At 44.5% G+C, this 21,045-nt stretch overlaps 1 protein-coding gene across 1 annotated transcript in view; it reads left to right on the top strand.

The window, feature by feature from the left end:
* LOC103188922 (heparanase 2) overlaps positions 1–21,045 on the top strand; it is a 43,957-nt gene that overhangs the window by 6,518 nt on the left and 16,394 nt on the right. The window contains exons 4-7 of the mRNA XM_042336786.1: positions 3,138–3,185; positions 4,980–5,064; positions 6,984–7,090; positions 7,910–8,024. Of these exons, the coding sequence (XP_042192720.1) occupies positions 3,138–3,185; positions 4,980–5,064; positions 6,984–7,090; positions 7,910–8,024 (355 nt within the window). The remainder of the gene's footprint in view (positions 1–3,137; positions 3,186–4,979; positions 5,065–6,983; positions 7,091–7,909; positions 8,025–21,045) is intronic.

Below are 21,045 nucleotides of genomic sequence, written 5' to 3'. Positions count from 1 at the left end.
AATAATAATAATCCTTGCATCTAATTTAGCACCTTATCACGTTGGGATGTGTCAAAGCGCTCAAATTCACTTCATAATGTGTTTTGTGAATCCATTTGAGCCGTCTCAACTTTGCGATAAGGCTCTATAACAAGGTTTATTATTATTATTAGCTCACAGTGCTTGAAAGAGCCAAGTGTGAGAGATTTGCAAGTCGGAAAGCAATCCACAAATTCCTGTGACCAGTTGAAAGTCAAGGCCCATGGAGAGAGAGAGAGAGAGAGAGGTGATTCCCATCCGGTTAATCTATCTTGTATGTGTGGAAGCTTCGGATGTCTACAAGGCTCACTTGGGTTAATCTGTCTGGATGTGTAATCCCTTTTGTGAAAGGCCCAGCTGTTGTAGAGAAAGTCCAAATCATTCATCATAGCTGTGGCTCTATAATCAGTAGAACGAACACGGCCCTGATGTTATCCTGTCCTGATAGCTGGCCCGGCCTACACATCACTGGGCTGACATTGACTGCACCGCCTGGGGTGCATAAGAAGCAAATCAAAGCAATGGCGTGGCTGATATCTTTATTAGATTGCAGCTCACACATCCATCACACATTCCACGCTGCCTGCTCGCATTCCTCACTAAAGCTGCGAAAGAGAAGCAGCGTGGGCCAAAGCAACTCAGGCTGACTGCCACCCGACAACTCACTTTGTGGCAAAGCGCAGGCACAACAGTGGGGCTCGCTCACTCCCAGCCCTCGCACGAGGCATTAAACCGAGCTCCCCGTCTGTGCCCTGTGTGGGTGGGGGTTAAGGACACTCCCCCACTCCCCCGAAAAAAAGAGAAGGGACTTTCTCTCGCTCAGTGCCCTGAGCAACCATCCTCCCAGATAAAAGTAGTTACTCACTTCACAGCTGCCTTGTGGAGTTCTGTAGCTCAGTGGTTAGAGCACTCGCCTCGCAAGCGAGAGGACTCGGGTTCGATTCCCAGGTGGGATAAAACCTTAGGCAAGTTCCTTCACTCCCACACGCCTCTGTTTACTGAGTAAGTAGGAACTTGATTGTTAGTCGATTTTTGGATTGCTTTATAGGGGTAATAATCCCCACCCCATCCCTCCCGAAAAAATGTGGTGGGACTGTTGGTGGGACACTGCTGTCCGCAATTGGCTGCCGTATTTTTCCCCAAAATACACAACTAATCCAGTACATGGTATACTTACAGTATAGTCGGTGAAACATTTTGAGACGTCTCAACGACGTGACAAGGTGCTTTATCAAATGCAAGGATTATTAGTATCATTATTTGTGGGACACTGTCATGCAAAAATTGTTTGCCACATTCACCTACAAAATAAACAGTCACTAGACTTTACAGTGAATCATGTGAAGCGTTTTGAGATGTTTTCATGACATAAGATTCTGAGAGAGAGACTGAACAGTTTTATTTTGCTTCAAATACCGGGCATCGTTTACCACAATGTAGCTGGGCTGTACCAATCTAAAGGAAGACACACTCAACTCAGGACACAATATACATTTGCATTTACATTATATAGCGCCAGTCACATTGGTAGGATGTCCCAAGGCACTTAATAGACCCGGCTTTCACCCGAGCTGGGGTGGGAAGGGAAAGATGACTGAAAGCGCGGTTTAAGCGATGGATATAATAATATAATAATCCTTGCATTTGATGTAGCGCCTTATCACGTCTTCAAGACGTCAAAGCGCTCCACAGAATATACTATAAAGGGACTGTGTATTTTGCGAGCGAGATGGGGAATGGGTTTATCAGTCAAACACTGCCCAGTGACTGATGTACACAAATGACAGGCAAGAGAGGAGTTTGTTGCCATTTGGGAAAGGAAATAATAATAATAATCCTTGCATTTAATATAGTGCCTTCTCATGTCTTTGAGAGGTCTCAAAGCGCTTCACAGGATACAATGTAAAGTGAATTGACTGTGTGTTTCTGGGTGAAATGGTGTCACTGAGTTGAGTTATTTTTGCATGTTGTGATGTCACAGGGAAGCGCTGTAACGATATCGCAAACTCCAGGAACTCAGTTCCATCACAGCTCATCAGCAACATCGTCAGCCGTGCCGCAGTGAGGGAGGCAGCATTCCGGTTCCTCTGCCGTTATCCTTCCCGAATTGTACCATTGCAAAACTATGTGGTCGTCTCCTCCTTCCTCCCGGCTTGGCGTCAGGCTTCGCCACTGTTAAGCGCTCTGCGAAGGGTGCTATAGAAATGCAAGATGTTGTTGTTATTGTTCCCGAACCGTAAAATTCCCAACCCCCATCCTTCCCAACCACCTGCAATTGACTCCCTCCTCACACAGCATTCTCCCCTCTATCAACACTAATCGTTGTGGTGTTCGCATGGACCACAAACTATAAAGGAGGGAAAGCCAATGGATTGTCACTTTCTTACGTGACCCCTCTTGGTTCACGGTTCCTCCAGGCAGAGAAAATCACTGCAAATCAGCTTTTCCCAGGCTTTGTCTAAACAGGGAAGGAGCAATAGAGTGAGCGATTCCAGTAAGTGTAGCAGTTGTAAATTAAGGTCCTCATCAGTACCATTCTAAATGCAGCAGTACTAAACTCAGGACAAATTCCATCCCTTATCTTATCCAAATTATAATAATAATAATCCTTGTATTTGATACAGAGCCTTATCACATCATTGAGATGTCTCGAAGCGCTTCACAGAATATAGTGTAATGTGAATTAACTATATTTTGTGGGTGAAACACGGTAGCAGATTGCACACAGCAGTTTCCCACAAACGGTCGTGGAGTGAGTGACAAAATATATTCTTTTGGAGGCGATTACTACCCACAGTTAGTGATCCGCAAATCGACTAACAACCTTACTTAATATAGGAAAATTGCTGTAAACATTCTTACTGTACTTACTGTAAAAATTCCCTGGAACATACAGTAAATCTCTAAAGCACTTTGAGACATCTAGAAGACGTGATAAGGCTTAGCGCCTTATCCAATGCAAGGATTATTATTATTACTGCTAGATAAATAGAGGTGTGTGGCGTAATCAAACCCGGGTCCTCTCGCTTGTGAGGTGAGAGCGCTAATCGCTGGCTATGGGACTCCACGAATTCCACAAGCGAAGGGGGTGTTTAATAACTGCTTTGTCTTGTCTGCAGGTTTATGAGAACAGCGGGCGCCCTGGTCAGTGCGGTCACGTGGCAACAGTAGGTATTTAAACTTTGCTTCCACTAAAGTGATTGCAAGCCTATAAATCAGTGGGACAGACAGGACACGTCATTGTGATCGTGCTGGGAGGATCCGGACTCAGAAACATTCTCTGGAATATTCGGTTTTGAGATAATGGCGGGGGTGCAGGAAGAGACGTCAAAAGAGATTATCAGAGGTGCCGTCCTCCAGATGAGTCTTTAATTTGAGGTCCTCTCTCTGTCTGGGTGAACGTTAAAGATCCCAGGACATGATTGGAAAAAGAGAAGGCAGTTTCTCTCTCTCCCGGTGTCCTGGCCAACAATTCCCCAGATTAAGTAAGTTAAGGCCTTGGGTGTTTACGGGCACAATGGCTCCCTGACCCCTCCCCCCACCATCTCCACTGCGACTCGCTGGCGATAAAACGCTAGATTAAAAACAATTGTGAGTTCTTCCCTTCTTAGCGCCAGATTAGGAAGCATCGCTTCATTGATTGGTCATAACTAGGGGTATGAGAGGCATAACCAATCGATTAAACTGGTCATCAAACCATCAAGGTGAGTCGGATCGATTTGTCAGAACTGGTACTCTCTGCCCTGGGAGCTGGTGCTTGGGGGCGGGCAGGCGGGTGGGATGGGGGCATCGATGGGTATCAATGTGCCAGGCAAACCCAGCCAGTCCACATCCCACCCACCTGCCGGGAAGAGCATGTGTTGTTGATAAGCAGCGAGAAACTGCAAAAAAATGTATGGGAACAGGGGACTGGGAAGTGAAGACATAAGATCAATTGATTCCTATAATAGTCTGCAACTCAGGCAGTGTGTTTCTGCCATAGATATCAAATAACATAGTAAATAAGCTATTCATGTGTAACTAATCGCCTGGATTTGGTGTATAAGACGGGTTCATTTTGCCGCCAACATCTCATTCCCTGAGTATTGACTTTGTCCAGTGTAAAACTAGCAAGCAATATTAACTCCGGTCACAGTCATTCCCTCTGAGATGAAGGAATGAAGCTATTTTCTTCTTCACACCTTAAGGAGCATGGCTCCCCATCCCACCTCCCCCACCCCTCCCCCTTCACTCCTATACCAGATTCTTGCCCGGATTTTAAAATTTAGTCACCGTTACAAGCGGGAGAGAAATAAATGATCACAGCACCCGTGCAAAGAACAGTAAAAACAGATCCTTGCATTTGATATAACGTGTTTCGTACCAGGAGGACATCTCAAAGCGCTTCTCAGGATATTGACATGCCAAACATGTAGCCAATAATAATAATCCTTGCATTTGATGCACCTTATCACGTTGTTCAGATGTCTCAAAGTGTTTCACAGGAATGACGCGGCAGCCAATTTCCACACGGCAGCGACCCGCAAACAGCCTCAAACTGATTAATAATAATAATCCTTGAATTTGATATTGCGCTTTATCAAGTCATCCAGAAATCTCAAGTCACTTCACAGAATATTCTGTAAAGTGAATTAACTGTATATTTTGTGGGCTAAACGTGGCAGTCAATTGCGCACAGCAGCGTCCCACAAATAGTCGTGGATTGAAGTGACCAATCGATTATTATTATTTTTTTGAAGGAATTTTCAGTTAATTTGAAGGAATTAAACAAATTTTGTCCTGAGGATTGTAGGCTGGGATACCTACTGGGAGAGACTCCCTTCTCTTTTTATGTAGCCCGACGGGATCCTTCACATCCACCTTTTTCTTTTCTTTGAGACGTCCTCCCAACGTGTAAGACACTATGTCAAATGTGAGGATGATGATGATTATTAACTTGTCCCAATCTCTGTTTGTTACAGTTACTACATAGACGGACGCATGGCCAAAGTTGCGGACTTTATGAAAACCAGGCTGCTGGACACACTGTCAGATCAGATTGCCAAGGTACACAGGGTGAGTGACCTGGTCAGCAACCTCTCCCTCTCATTAGGCTCACCACCCTCTGCTCTGTCACCAGCAGAGACCTAAACTACTCTCTCAGCTTTGGAGGCTTTGAGCTCAGCGACTGAGCTAAGTCGCTCTCCTTTTTTAAGCTGTGTCACAAGATTGGTTTGGATGCAAAAGGCCCTTTGGCTCATCTGATCTCGTCCTCTCCAAAACAGCCACCCTACTGCTCCCCACTTCCCTGCCCCACCCCCATCACAGCATCAAATTGCTTCTTAAATGAGTCCAGTGTCCTGGCCTCAAATCCCCTTCATGGCAACCTTTTCTGGTTGTTAATTATCTTCTGGGTAAAGAAAAGCTTTCTGGTGTTTGTGCTGAAAGTGTCCTTTGCAATGGTAACATTTTGGTCTCCCACTCTATGACTGTTTGTGGGACGCTGCTGTGCGCAAATTGGCTGCTGCATTTCTCCCACAAAACACACAGTCACTCCGGTTTACAGTATATCATGTGAAGTGATTTGTGATGTCTCAATGATATGATCAGACTACATCAAATGCAAGGATTATTATTATTAATATTTAAACCTGTGTCCTTGTTTTACTGTCTTGGTGCATCCAAAAGTATTGTTGTGGGTTTATTTCCTCAATCCCAATGAAGATGTTATACGCCTCTATCAGGTCCCCTCTGAGATGTCTCCAATCAGGTGTTTAATAGTTCCTTATAGTCATAGCTCATTCATCTAACACTGGGGTTGAGCTTCAGGTGACATGTTCGACAATCAGCCAATCGCTACTAAAACATTACTTTTTTTGACAACACCCCCCCAATATGGTGTGAGATTCCTTACCCCAACTCTCGCCTCCCAGCCATGACCATGGAGAGGGTGACTGCAGCTCCCTCTATGGCCTGGACACTGGGGCTGCTTGTGGAAGATCCTTCCTCTCCAATCACATCACCACCATGGCGTGGGGGACAAACTATTCCCCCCAAATTGAACTGAACCAGAACCCATCACATTTCATAGATTATTCCATAAAGAGCATCATTTACTTCCGGCTACTTCCTCATGTAATAATAATAGTTGTAATAATAATAATAGGAAACGATTGTGACTTGACAGCCCAAAATTCTGGCTAGTGTTTGCTTGTGTAAGAGAGAAAGAAAGTGAGGAAGAGCAAAAGAGAGAAAGAAACCTGCGGGTGGACAGGCGGACGGACATTAAAGCTCCCAGAGTGCAATTGCAATAAGGGGGTTCCTCTCCCAATGTCCCTGGCCCACAGTTCCTCAGATACGTCACATGGTCACTTTGTGGCTGTTTGTGGGATGTTGCAAATTAGCTGCTGCGTTAGCCCACAAAAACCATAGTCACTACACTTGGCAGCAATTTCCTATGAAGCTCTCTGAGACGTTGGGACGTGGAAGGATTTTTAGGATTTTACTTCATCCCTCCAACTCCCTCCCTCACCTCGCTCAAGACGTACCTCTTTGCCTGCGCTTTCGGTCATTGTTCCACTTCCCAGCCCCACAACTTGCATTTATACAGCGCCCTCAGGTAGCGTAACATCCTAAAGCGCTGGACAGTGGCAGAGCACGATGTTGCAGCCATGGGAAGGTGATTGTAAACACAGTCGAAAAGGAAGGTTTTGAGGCACAGCCTGAAGATGGAGAAGGAGGGGGCAAGACGGAGGGATCGAGGGAGAATGTTCTAGAGTTTTGGGGCAGAGTGGCTGAAAGTGTGGCCACCAATGGTGCGATTGAGGGCACGTTGGACAAGCAGGAACCCGGAGTCAGCCAGCAGTGTGAAGTACTTAGAGACGTCCTCCCAGCAGGAAAGGCGCTGTGTAAATGTGTATTGTATTGTTCTGCTCATCGCCTCCATCCCAATCCCCACTCCGATCCCCTCTGTTTGACTGGCACAGGTTGTGCACAAACGGGCTCCTGGTAAGAAGGTGTGGCTCGGGGGAGTGGGTCCAGCCTGGGCCAGTGGAACCAACAATCTTTCAGATACGTACGCAGCGGGTTTCCTGTGAGTACCTCTCCTCTTTGCACAATTCTCCCCTCTTTCCTCTCGTCCTCTCCTGGACAAGCTACTCTGGCCGGGAAACCGTCTAATCTCTCTCCGAGTTAAACCCAGGTCTTGTCCATGCTGAATGTTAACGATCTCTAGATGTTAAAGTGGCGATGATAGAAAAATGAAGGGAGTTTCTGTCTCCCAGCATCCTGGCCGACAATCTTCCAGATAAAAACAAATTAGTCATTAACTTTGTGGCTTTTTGCTGTCCGCAGATTAGCTCCCACTTTCACCTACAAAATAATAATACTAATCCTTGCATTTGATACAGCGTCTTATTGCGTCGTTGAGACGTGTATTTTGTGGGAGACACACAGCAGCCAATTGTGCACAGCAAAGTCCCATGGAGTGAGTGACCAATTGTTTTTTTCTCTGGGGGATTGTTGGCCAGGACACCGGGACAGAAACTCTTTTCGAATAGCGCTGTGAGATCTTTAACATCCACCTGAACATGCAGATGAAATCTCAGCTTCAAATCTCATTCGAAAGACGGACGCCTTACACCCATTAAGAATAGCCCCAAAACTTTACAATATATCCAAAACAATCCGAGACATCCTCCCGATATAACAAGGCTGTCCCATACATATGGATTTGCATGTGTAGGTGGGATGCATGGAAATCTCAGTCTGGTTTGGATACTCTTAAGCATGGTGATGGGTTTCCACATGTGGCAGACACCCGGCTGGGCAAAAAATAAATCAAAGGCAGGGATTATTATTATTATTATTATTGGTTAGTGTGATTATTTTCCCTGGTTTCCCCTTTCTGCAGGTGGTTGCACACGCTCGGAATGTCAGCTAAACAAGGGATTGACGTTGTGATCCGGAATTCATTCTTTGACCATGGATATAACCACCTGGTGGATCAGAACTTTAACCCGTTACCAGTGAGTCTCCAGTCTTCCATTCTAGCTGCTCGACTTGTTATGGAGTCCTGTAGCTCCGTGGTTAGAGAGCTCACCTCGCAAGCGAGAGGACCTGGGTTTGATTCCCGGCCGGAACGAGACCTTAGGCAAGTTTCTTTATTCCACACATCTCTGCTTACCTAGCAGTAAATAGAGACGCGGTAGTTAGATGATTGGTGGATCAGTTTTCAGTGGTAAAAAAAATCATAATAATTTGGTCGCTAAATCCACAGCTGTTTGTGGGACGCTGCTGTGCGCAATTGGCTGCTGCATTTCACCCACAAAATATACAGTCAATTCACTATACTGTATATTCTGTGAAGCCCTTTGAGATGTGATCAGGCTCTACCACAAATGCAAGGATGTGTCTACGTGTGTGTGTGTATATCAGTGTGTGTGTATATATCAGTGTTTGTGAATCAGTGTGTGTGTATCAGTGTGTGTATCAGTATGTGTGTATCAGTATGTGTGTATATCAGTGTGTGAGTGCATATCAGTGTGTGTATCAGTGTGTGTGTATCTCAGTGTGTGAGTGCATATCAGTGTGTATGCATATCACTGAGTGTGTGCATCAGTGTGCCTGTATCAGTGTGCGTATATCCACGTGTGTGTAATCATTGTGAGTGTGTACATCAGTGTATGTATATCAGTGTCTATATATCAGTGTGCATGTATATCAGTGTTTGTGTATATCAGTGTGTGACTGTATATCAATGTGTTTATATCAGTCTGAGTGTATTTCAGTGTGTGTGTGTATCAGTGTGTTTATGTAGTGTGTGTGTGTGTATTAGGGTGTATATGTATCAGTGTGTGTTGATATCAGTGTGTGTATATATCAGTGTGTATGTATATATATGTATATATATATCAGTCTGTGTGTATATCATTTTGTGTGTATCAGTGAGTGTATATATTTGTGTGTGTATATCAGTGTATGTGTGTATATCACTTTGTGTAGATCGGTGTGTATATTGTGTGTGTATATCAGTGTGTGTATGTCAGTGTGTGTATGTCAGTGAGTGTGTACATTAGTTTGTGTATATCAGAGTGTGTGTCTACATGTGTGTGTGTATCAGAGTATGTATATTAGTATGTGTGTGTATCAATGTGTGTGTATCAGAATGCGGGTTTATATTAACATTGTGTATATCAGCATGTGTGTATCATTGTGTGTATATCAGTGTATGTGTATATGTGTATGTCAGTGTCTCTGTTTATCAGCGTGTATATATCTAAGTGGTGTATCGGTGTGTGTGCATACCAGCTTGTGGGTATATCTGTGTGTGTATAACAGTGTCCTTATATATCAGTGTGTGTCTGTATATGAGTGTGTGTATATGAGTGTGTCTATGTATCAATGTGTTTGTGTATCAATATGTGTGTATATCAGTGAGTGTATTTCAGTGTGGCGGTGTATATCAGTGTGTTTGTATATCAGTGTGTGTATATGTGTGTGTGTATTTCAGTGTCTGAGTATCAGAATGTGGGTGTATATCAGTGTGTGTCTATATCAGCATGTGTGTATATCTGTGTGTGTATATCAGTGTGTATATCAGTGTGAGTGTATATCAATGTGTGTGTATATCAGTGTGTGTGTGTATCAGTGTTTGTGTATATCAATGTGTGTGTGAATATCAGTATGTGTATATCAGTTTGTGTGTATATCAGTCTGCGTATCTTAGTGTGAGTATATATAAGTGTGTATGTATCAGTGTGCACGTGTTTATCAGTGTGTGTATTTCAGTGTATTTATATCAGTATATGTGTACATGAGTATATCTGTGTGTTTGTATATCAGTGTGTGTATATCAGTGTATCTGTATCAGTGTGAGTATAGGAATGTGTGTCTAAGTCGGTGTGTATGTATATCAATGTGTGTATATCAGTGTGTGTATATTAGTGTGTATGTGTATCAGTGTACATATGTATATCAGTGTGAATGTATATCAGTGTGTATATTAGTGTGCATGTTTCTATTAGTGTTTGTGTACATCAATGTGTGGTTTTATATAGAGTGTGAGTGTACATAGATGTGTGTTTATAAGTGTGTGTATATATCAGTGTGCGTATATCAGTGTGTGTGTATCAGTGTGTGTATCAGACTATGTGTGTAAATCGGTGGTGTGTGTGTACATCAGGGTATATATGTATCAGCGTGTACGTGTATCAGTGTGTGTTTGTATCAGTGTGGGTGTATATTATTGTGTGTATATCAGTGTGTGTGTTTATTAGCATGTGTGTATATATGTGTGTGTGTGTATATATATCAGTGTTTCTGTATATTAGTGTGTATGTGTATCAATGTTTTTGGGTATCAATGTGTGTGTATATCAGTGTGTGTATATCAGTGTGTGTGTATACCTGTGTGTATGTGTATTAGTGTGTGTATCAGTGTATAATAGTGTGAGTGTATATCAGTGTGTGTGTATCAGTACGTGTTGATATCAATTTGTATGTATATCAGTGTGTATGTATATCAGTATGTGTGTATACTAGTGTGTATATATCAGTGTGAGTTTATCATTATGTGTGTATATTGTGTGGATGTGTATATCAGTGTGTGTATATCTATCAGTGTGATTGCATATAAATGCGTATATCAGTTTGCGTATATCTCTTTGACCGTGTCTTTAGCTCCCCTCTCAACTCTCTCCCCCCTCCTCGCTCCCTCCCTTCCCTCCCCTCACCCTGACCATTTCCCCCCTCCTCGCTCCCTCCCTTCCCTCCCCTCACCCTGACCATCTCCCCCCTCCTCGCTCCCTCCCTTCCCTCCCCTCACCCTGACCATTTCCCCCCTCCTCGCTCCCTCCCTTCCCTCCCCTCACCCTGACCATTTCCCCCCTCCTCGCTCCCTCCCTTCCCTCCCCTCACCCTGACCATTTCCCCCCTCCTCGCTCCCTCCCTTCCCTCCCCTCACCCTGACCATCTCCCCCCTCCTCTCTCCCTCCCTTCCCTCCCCTCACCCTGACCATTTCCCCCCTGCTCGGGTCCTGACCCAACCGTACAGCGCCTTGGGACGTCCTCCCAACGTGAAAGGCGCTCTATAAATGGAATCTTGTTGTTGTTGTTGTTGTTACGTGTGTATATCGTGTGTGTGTATTTCAGTGTGTGTATATCAGTGTTGGTATATCAGTGTGTGTATATCAGAGCGTATGTATATATCAGTGCATGTATCAGAATGTGTACCTCAATGTGTATTTCAGTGTGCGTGTGTATCATTGTGTGTGTACCATTATGCGTATATATATCAATGTATGTGTATATCAGTGTGTGTGTATATCAATGTTTATATGTATCAGTGTGTGTGTGTATCAGTGTTTATGTATATCAATCTGTGTGTGAATATCAGTGTGTGTATATCAGTTTGTGTATCTCAGTGTGAGTATATATATAAGTGTGTATGTATCAGTGTGCACGTGTTTATCAGTGTGTGTATTTCAGTGTGTTTATATCAGTATATGTATATATCAGTATGCTTGTATATCTGTTTGTTTGTACATCAGTGTGTGTATATCAGTGTATCTGTATCAGTGTGTGTATATAGGAATGTGTGTCTAAGTTGGTGTGTATGTATATCAATGTGTGTATATCAGTGTGTGTATATTAGTGTGTATGTCTATCAGTGTGCATATGTATATCAGTGTGAATGTATATCAGTGTGTGTATATTAGTGTGCGTGTTTATATTAGTGTTTGTGTACACACACTGATATACACACACACACTGATATACACACATATTTATACACACACTGATATATGCACACACTGGTATATCAGTGTATGTATATCAGTATATGTGTATATAGTATGTGTGTACATCAATGTGTATAATAATAATAATAATAATAATCCTTGCATTTGATATAGCGCTTTTCACGTCGGGAGGACGTCCCAAAGCGCTTCACAGAACACACTGTAAAGTGAATTGACTGTATATTTGTGGGCGAACGCGGCAGCCAATTGCGCACAGCAATGTCCCACAAACAGTCGTAGATTGAAAATGACCAATTTATTATTGTTTTTGGTTTTGGAGGGATTATTATTAGGCTCTGTGTGGAGTAAGGAAACTTGCCCAAGGTTTCGCCCTGTCTGGAATTGAACTCAGGTCTCTCACTTGCAAAGCGAGTGCTCTAACCACTGAGCTACAGGACTCCACAAGGAGTTACAGGAGCTACAGGACTGTATGAATATCAATGTGTGTGTATCAGTGCGTGTATCAGAATGTGTGTGTAAGTGAGTGTGTATGTATATCAGTGTGTATCTCAGTGTGTGTATATCAGTGTACGTATATCAGTGTTTGTATATATCCTTGTATGTGTATTAGAATGTGTGTGTAAGTCAGTGTGTATATCAGTGTGTGTGCATATCAGTTTGTGTATGTATATTAGTGTTATGTGTATCAGTGTGTGTGTATTAGTAAGTGTGTATATCAGTGTGATTCTATGTAAGTGTGTGTGTATATATCAGTGGATGTGTATCAGTGCGAGAATATATCAGCGTGTGGTGTGTCTGAATCAATGTGTGTGTGTATATATGTGTATGTATACATCAGTGCTTATAACAGTGTGTGTATATCAGTATGCGTGTATACGAGTGTGTGTGTATATCATTGTGTGTATATATTAGTGTGTGTGTATAATAATAATAATAATCATTGCATTTTGATATAGCGCTTTTCACGTTGGGAGGACGTCCCAAAGCGCTTCACAGAACACACTGTAAAGTGAATTGACTGTATATTTGTGGGCGAACGCGGCAGCCAATTGCGCACAGCAATGTCCCACAAACAGTCGTAGATTGAAAATGACCAATTTATTATTGTTTTTGGTTTTGGAGGGATTATTATTAGGCTCTGTGTGGAGTAAGGAAACTTGCCAAAGGTTTCGCCTTCTGCCTGGAATTGATCCCAGGTCTCTCACTTGCAAAGCGAGTGCTCTAACCACTGAGCTACAGGACTCCACTGAGTATCAGAGTATGTGTGTATTTTAGTGTGTGTGTATATCTGTATGTGTGTGTGTATCAGTGTTTCTTTATCTGTATGTGTATATCAGTGTGTTTGTATATCAGCATGTGTGTGTATCAGTGTGTGGATATCAGTGTGGGTGCATATCAGTATGTGTCTATATCAGTGTGCGTATATCGGTGTGTGTGTTTATATTGGTCTGTGTATTTATCAGTGTGTCGGTATATCAGTCTGTGTGTATATCAGTGTGTGTGAGTATATCAGTAATTGTGTGTATATCAGTGTTTGTGTTGGGACATCCTCTCCACGTGAAAGATCTTATACAAATGTAATTTTGTTGTTGTTGCTGTGTGTATCAGTGCATATGTATATCAGTGTGTTTGTATATCAGTCTGTGACCATATTAGTGTGTGTGGGTGTATGGGGGTATATCAGTGCGTGCATATCAGTGTGTGTGTAGATCAGTGTGTGTGTATATCAGTGTGTGTATATCAGTGTGTGTGTATTTCAGTGTGCATGCGTGCATATATGTGTATATCAGCATGCATGGGGTCAGTTTGCACATGTATGCAGATGACACCCAACTCTATCTTGCCGCCTCCACCCTTGACTCCAGAACCGTTGATGTTCTGGCTAATTGTTTGTCTGACATCATATCCTAGATGAGAGCTAACTTCCTCCAACTCAATGTTGGCGAGACCGAGGCCCTCCTGCTTGGCTCCCGGCAGCACCTCCTCACCTCAGCCACTGCCTTTATCACCATTCCTGGCTGCCCTCTTCACCTCGCCCAACCAATTTGAAACCTCATTGTCATTTTCAACCCTCAGCTATCCTTCAAACCCCACGTTTGTGCCATGACTCGTTCCATCTTTCCCCAACTCCGCAATATTGCCGGCCTCCACCATTGCCTCTCACCGCAATTGACTGCCGCGTTTCGCCCACCAAAATATAGTCAATCTACTTTATAGTATATTCTGTGAAGCGCTTTGAGATGTCTCGAAGACCTGATAAAGCGATATATCAAATGCAAGGATTATTAGTATTATAATTATATCAGTGTGTATATCTGTGCAGTGTGTGTGATATTTGCTGGTCAAAGTATTGGCTTGCTCTCTGCTCTGCTCTCCGGTCACAGCTCTCTGTGAGCTGAGACTCCTCTGCTTGTATTTTTCCCGTGGGAGCTGTTAGGAAGATGAAAGCGACAGCGTTTTGCTCTGAGGAATGTGGGGCTGAGTTACAGAGGGACCGTCTGAAACATAACCTCATGTCACTCGTCCTGACCACTTGGCCTGGCAGAACAGAGCATGTGGCCTCTGTGTGCGACTGACAGCTCCTGAGAGACATGGAACCTGAGAGCAAGACACGAGGCGTAGCAATAGATGCTCTGTGCTACCTGAGTGCCTCATTGTAACCTCCAGCTCAGGGCTAATAACCTACCTGGCTGCCACTGTGAGGAACAAGGTTTAATACCTCACCCTGCACAACGGGGAAGTTAAGAATAATCGCATTTTTCCATCTGTTCCTAAAAATTTGCCCACAAAATACAGTCAATCTCCTTAAGAGTGCATCCTGTGAAGCGCTATGAGACGTCTTAACGACATGATAAGACGTTATATCAAGTACAAGGATTATTATTACTATTTTGGGACACTACGATGCACAAATTTTATCAGTTTTCATCAACTCGCCAATCGTCTTAACAACCAGGCTCCTACTTACTGCCAGGTAAACAGAGGCGTGTGGGGTAAAGAAACTTGCCTAAAGTTTTGTCCCGCCTGGAAATTGAACCCAGGTTCTCTTACTTGTGAGGTGAGCGCTCTAACCAATATGCTACAGGACTCCATGAGTTTGCGTGAAAAGAATTTGTTTGTGGTGGCGGTAGTGTGGGTGAGGGGAGAGGGGTGGGTGGGGGGGGGTGGGGAGAGGGAGGAGGAGAGAGAGTGGAGGCAAACACCAGCTCAGCCTTGTTGGATTGCACAGCCTGTTCCAGCGCTGTAACACTGGGTGATTTTATGCTCCATTAGATAAGTTACTGTGAGTGGGATTATTTGAAGTGTAATGTAAAACGTTGCCAGATGAGAGAGGTCATCTAATCATGTAATTAAGTGAAATCCAGCCTAAACAGTGATCTTCAAGCCAAGGACTCTGCTCTGACCACCGCTAAAACAATTAACCCTTTGGCATGGAGCAAAGACAGATTCTTCTCTTAACCACAACTTGAAACTCAAAATTTCTCCCCGCTTTTGCCTGCGAGACAACAACAAGACAACTTATATAGTTAAAGTCCTGCAGCTTAGTGTTTGGAGAGCTCGAGAGGACATGGGTTCGACTCCCGGGCAGAGCGAAACCTTAGGCAAGTTTCCATACTCTGCACGCCTGTTTACCTAGCAGTAAGGAGACCAGTTGTTAATCGATGGGCGGATCGCTTTTCCTAGGGTAATAACCCTTTTAAAAAATCACTCAATCCACAACTGTTTGTGGGCTACTGTTGCGTGCAATTTGCTGCAGAGTTTCGCTCACAAAATATACAGTCAATTCACTTGTGACATCTTGAAGATGTGATAAGGCGCCATATCAAATCCAACGATTATTATTATTATATATCAATCTCATTTGTTTTCCAATGAAAACTGGCTTCCAAATTAGCAATTGAGAGGTTCAGGTGAAGAAGACCCTCCTGCCCATTTGATGCCATCCATCTAGAGCACCCACCCCACTCTATCCCACCATACCCCACCCCACCCTACTCCACCCACCCTGCCACTCTGACACAGCACCCAAAACTTTGAACAAATTCCTCCACCACCACCCCCCCAACGCCCAGAAAAAAGATTTAGGGTGAAAAAATCAAAAATTCCAACTTAGCTTGTGTGATACAGCAACTACTTCCAGCGTCTTTCAAATAGGATGGCGTCTCAGAGGGGTTCACAGTGGTGGTGACCGGCAACAACAACAAACAAAATTACATTTGTAAAGTGCCTTTCACGTTGGAGGGCAGCCCAAAGTCGTGGATGAGGACCCGAGTGTGGGGGGGACAGGGTTGGGGTGAGGGAGGACAGATGGGGTAGGTGGGCGGCTGAAGGCATGGTCAAAAAGGATGACCTTGAGTGGTACTTTGAAGGAGGCAAGAGAGGGAGCGAGGCAAAGAGATTGTGGGAAGGGGTTTCAAAGAGGGGGCAGAGAGGCTGAAAGCATGGCGGCTGACGTTAGGGCAGGTCGAGCTGGGGCAGGCAGGAGCCTGCTGAGTGGAGGGAGCAAACAGGTTGATAGGGGGTCAGCAGGTCCGAGAGGCAGGAGGGAGCAAAGCCGTGGAGGGCCTTGAAGGAGAGGATGAGGATTTTGAATTCTATCCTCTGGGGGATGGGGAGCCAGTGGAGACGGGCGAGGGTGGGGGTGATGGGGTCACAGAGCCTGGTGAGGGAGAGGACATAAACTACAGAGTTCTGCAACTTGTGGAGGGAAGAGTCGGGGTAGCTGACAAGGAGGGAGTTTCCGTAGTCGAGCCTTGAGGTGACGAATCCATGTATGAAGGCAAGGAAGAATGATGGGGTAGGTAACAATAGAATGGTCGAAGAGGTAGGTTTTAAAGTTTTAAGGTGAGAATTAAAGATAGAGAGGGGCTGAGGGGGATGCTAGCACAATTTTATCTTAGAATCTATTTTACCTTAAAATGGTCTGAATTTGGTAACGGTTTAATTTGCTACAGCACCTTTCACATTGGGAGGATGTCTCAAAGAGAGTCACAAGGTTCCCTGCAAAGTACAGTGACTGTGTGTTTTGTAGGCAAACATGGCCAGCACATAGGAGAAACTCACTTTCCTTTGTGCCACGAGATCTGTGACGTCCATCTTAACAGCAACAACAACAGCAAATGACATTTGTATACAGCCTTTGCTTTCACGTTGGGAGGACGTCCCAATGTGCTGGGCAGATGGAGCCTCGGTTTAAAGTCTTGATTGATTTTCTTTGGAGAATTGTTGACCCCAAACCAAGAAACTGCGCTAGGTGTGGGGCAAGGAATCAAGTATCTGATCCCTGGGGCCACAGGCCATCCATTTAGCCGAGGGAAATATTGACACCGGGAGTGAGGAACTCCTTTCTCCTTTGTAATCGGGCATTTTAGTTATACAGTATATAGCAAAATCAGTTTGACCCAACGATTCATTGTTCAAACCATCACAGTGCTTAACAAAGAGAGGAACCTTTGACATGGGAAAATCACAAGCAAGCAAAACAGCGGGTTTGTTTACATAAGTGTTGTTTTAAACTAAGCATCGTGAAACAAGCAGCAACGCATCGCTGAGTTGAAACACAAAGCTTTAATCTCTTCAAAACAGCGAGACGCGGAAGGAAGAGAAGGGACTCTTGTTTTCCACTCTTTCTTCGGTCAAAGGAAAATTGGGAGTTAAACATTCCCACATGGGAAAAATTACACGAAAAATCTCCTTCCGAGGATAAACTCCGTGGTAAAAGCAGGAATTCGCGTTATTACTGAAATAGTCATCTTCTCACGGGTGGGGGGGAAGAGAAACAGTTACAAAACTCTGCTTTTCTCAGTGGTAGATCTTAAAGATCAAACATAACAGATCCAACCTCACCTCCGGAAAGTGCATTTGAGCGTGGTTTTAGTACACGGCTGCGTGAAATTAGGAAAAGAGAAGGGGGGGGTGGGGATGAAGCGCATTCTGCTCATGTGTCGTAGGCTACTGTTAGGAGGGGAGATTGGACCAGCCAGGTTTGCTTTCGGTGGAACAGAGAAGAGACCTGAGAGAGGTGGACAAAGTTACGAATGGAGTCACTTAGCGCTGTTGGGATTAGAGCACTCGCCTCGCAAGCGAGAGAATCTGGGTTTGATTCCTGGTGGGGCGAAACCTTAAGCAAGTTTCGTTACTCCACATGCCTCTGTTTACCTAGAAGTGAGTAGGAACATGGTTGTTAGTCAATTGGCAGATTGCTTTCAGGGGGTAATAATCTCTCCAAATAAATTTTTAAAAATTGGTCACTTCAATCCATGACTGTTTGTGGGGTCGCTGCTGTACATAATTGGATGCTGCATTTCGCCCATAAAATACAGTCAATTCACTTTAAAATATATTCTATGAAGCGCTTTGAGACATCTCAATGATGTGATAAGGCGCTGTATCAAATTCAATCTATTATTACTATTATTATTATGATGAGGGGCTTTGGTAGTAGCCAGATTTCTACTGGTGGCTAGAGGGCACAGATATAAGTCATATGAGCTAAAGAAAGTTTAGGAGAAATTATTTCTCTTAGAAAGTTTTTTGGATTCACTGCTAGGTAAGGGGTAGAGGCAGAGTCCAGTGTTGTTGAAGAGGGTAGACGGTATATGAGAGATAGAGTCTAGGGAGGATTGCTTTGAAAATGAGGCACACTAACCTTTCACATTATGATGAACTCCTCCAAGTGCTTCAGAAAGGACATGGCATAAAATAGTCAGTAGATTTGTATATACGCACACGTACACACACACACACACATGGTTATTGGGACATGAAACTGATCAAGAAAGATACCTTTGTTTGCTTCTGCTTAAAATGTGTTCGCCTACAAAATACAGTCATTACACTTTACAGTATAACCTCAAGCAGTTTGAGACGTCCTGACGTGAAAGGGGCGGTATCAAATGAATGTATTATATTACTCAGATAAGATGCAATGTAAAGTGTAGTTACTGTGTATGTTGTAGGCGAATGCAGCAGCCAATTTGTTTGCAGAAACGTCCCACAAAAGGCCATAAAGTGAATGATGAATTTCATCTTGGTGATTGTTGGCCAGGATCCTAGGAAAGAGAAACTCCCTTCTCTCTTAGGCATCTTTAACGTCCACCTGAACAAGCAGACAGGACCTCGCTTTAACATCTCATCCAAAGGATGGCACCTTCTTATGGGACCTTCAGGTTAGACAGACAGGCTAACAAGCATTAATGACATATCAGCCTCATACTAAAGGTATTGACCACGTTTCCACAACATAGGAAACTGGAATAAAAGCATCTTGTCTCTATGCTCTACCTGCTGCCTGGACTTGTGCCGTGAAATAACATTAACTAAAAAGTCAACACAGACGCCAAATTCCTTCCATTTCCCTCAGCTAAATGGATGGCTTGTCCTGTGGCCCCAGGGATTAGATACTTGATTCCTTGTCCCACACCTAGCGCAGTTTCTGGGTTTGGCCACCACCATAAGTTGTTTTTGGAGTTTGGTTGGGGTCAGTATGTGGGCGGCAGAGTCTGAATGAGCTGATCTTGTGAATGGTGGAGCTGGAGAGACCGGCGAGGAGTGGGTTGCAGTAATCCAGGCGGGAGGTGACAAACACATACACAAGGGTTTCGGCTGCAGTTGGGGTAAGGTACAGTCGGAGTCGGGCAATGTGGCAGAGGTGGAGGAAGGTGATCCTGGTCAGAGACTGGATGTGGGGGAGGAAGGATGTGGGGGGGGGGATTGAGACCAGACGCTTAGATTGTGCACTGGTTCTGTGAGTGTGAGGCAGAGCCCAGGGAGGTTGAGGAGTTTAGATCTGCGGGAGTGAAGACATTGACAGGAGCCAAGGAGTATGGCTTCCATCTTGTCCATGTTCAGCTGCAGAAAGTTTACACTCATCCAGGCCCTGATGTCTGCCCAGACAAGCTGATAGAACATCAGGGACCTGGAGCTGGTGCTGGAGGAGGTAAAGTAAATTTATGTGTCATTTGCATACATGTGGAAATTTACCCCATATCTACGGATGAGATCGTCCAGAGGGAGCATATAGATAAGGAAAAGAAGAGTGCAACGATGGAGCCCTGTTGTACCTCACAGCCGACCGGGCGGGGACAGGAGGAGAAACCATTTGCTGAGATGAAATGGAGGTGGTTGGTTAAGTAGGATTCAAACCATGCGAGTGCCACTAAGGAGGATGAGGGAGGAGAGGCGGTGGAGGAGGATGGCATAGTCGACTCGTCAAACGTGGCAGAGAGATCCAGGAGGACGAGGAGGCAGCGGGAGCCCTGGTCACAGATAGAGAGAATGTCGTTTGAGACTTTGACAAGCGCTGTCTCTGTGCTGTGGGCAGTCAGCGCAACAACCAGACTCAGGGGCTCGAGGTGGGAGTGGGGGGAGAGGTGTGACTGAAATTGACCTGAAACAGTGTGTTCCAGGACTTTGGCCAGGAAGGCAGGTTGGAATAGGGATTAGAGGGATCGAGGGAGGGTTTGTTGAGGAGGGGGGCGTGATAACAGTAGTTTTCAGGGGGAGGGGAACAGAGCCTGAGGAGAGAGACTGGTTGACTGTGTCGGCCAGTAGGTGCGAAAGGAGGGGGAGTTGAGTGACCAGCAGCTGGGTGGGGTGGGGGTCGAGGCAGCAGGTAGTGAACTTCATCCGTAATTGTGGTTGAGAGGGAGGCGGGTGAAATGGGGGCAAAGGAGTGTAAGGAGGGGGAGTGGCAGGAGCTGTGACGGAGGGAGAAAGCGGTGTGGATGGTCTGAGTGGGGTGGGAGGGGATATGGAGGGAGGTGGGGGGAGCGATGCAGCCAAGGGGATGTTTTCAATCTTTGAGGCGAAGTCTAGGACCTCGTGGATATCAACAATAATAAGTAATAGTAATCCTTGCATTTGGTATCCACCTTATCAAATCGTTCAGACGTCTCAAAGCTCTTCACAGAATATACTGTAAAGTGAATTGATTGTATATTTTGTGGGCAAAACACAGCAGCCAATTGCGCACAGCAGCGTCCCACAAGCAGACGTGAATTGAGAAACCAATTTTTTTTGTTGGGGGAGTTATTATCTCCGGAAAACAATCCACCAATTGAATAACAACCAGGTTCCTACTTACTGCTAAGTAAACAGAGGCATGTGGTGTAAGGAAACTTGCCCAAGGCTTCGCCCCGCCCGGGAATCGAACCCAGGTCCTCTTGCTTGCGAGGCAAGCGCACTAACTACTGCACTACAGGTATCCACAAACGTTAATCTCTTCACCTACACAAATGCAACTCAACGATGTTAACAATTCCGTGACACTGTTTGAAAAGAGACAA

The sequence above is a fragment of the Callorhinchus milii genome, unplaced genomic scaffold (assembly GCF_018977255.1).
Source record: "Callorhinchus milii isolate IMCB2004 unplaced genomic scaffold, IMCB_Cmil_1.0 Scaffold7, whole genome shotgun sequence".
Taxonomy (NCBI): Eukaryota; Metazoa; Chordata; class Chondrichthyes; order Chimaeriformes; family Callorhinchidae; genus Callorhinchus; species Callorhinchus milii.
The sequence above is the reverse complement of the archived record's forward strand: the minus strand, read 5'-3'. Positions and strand labels throughout refer to the sequence as shown.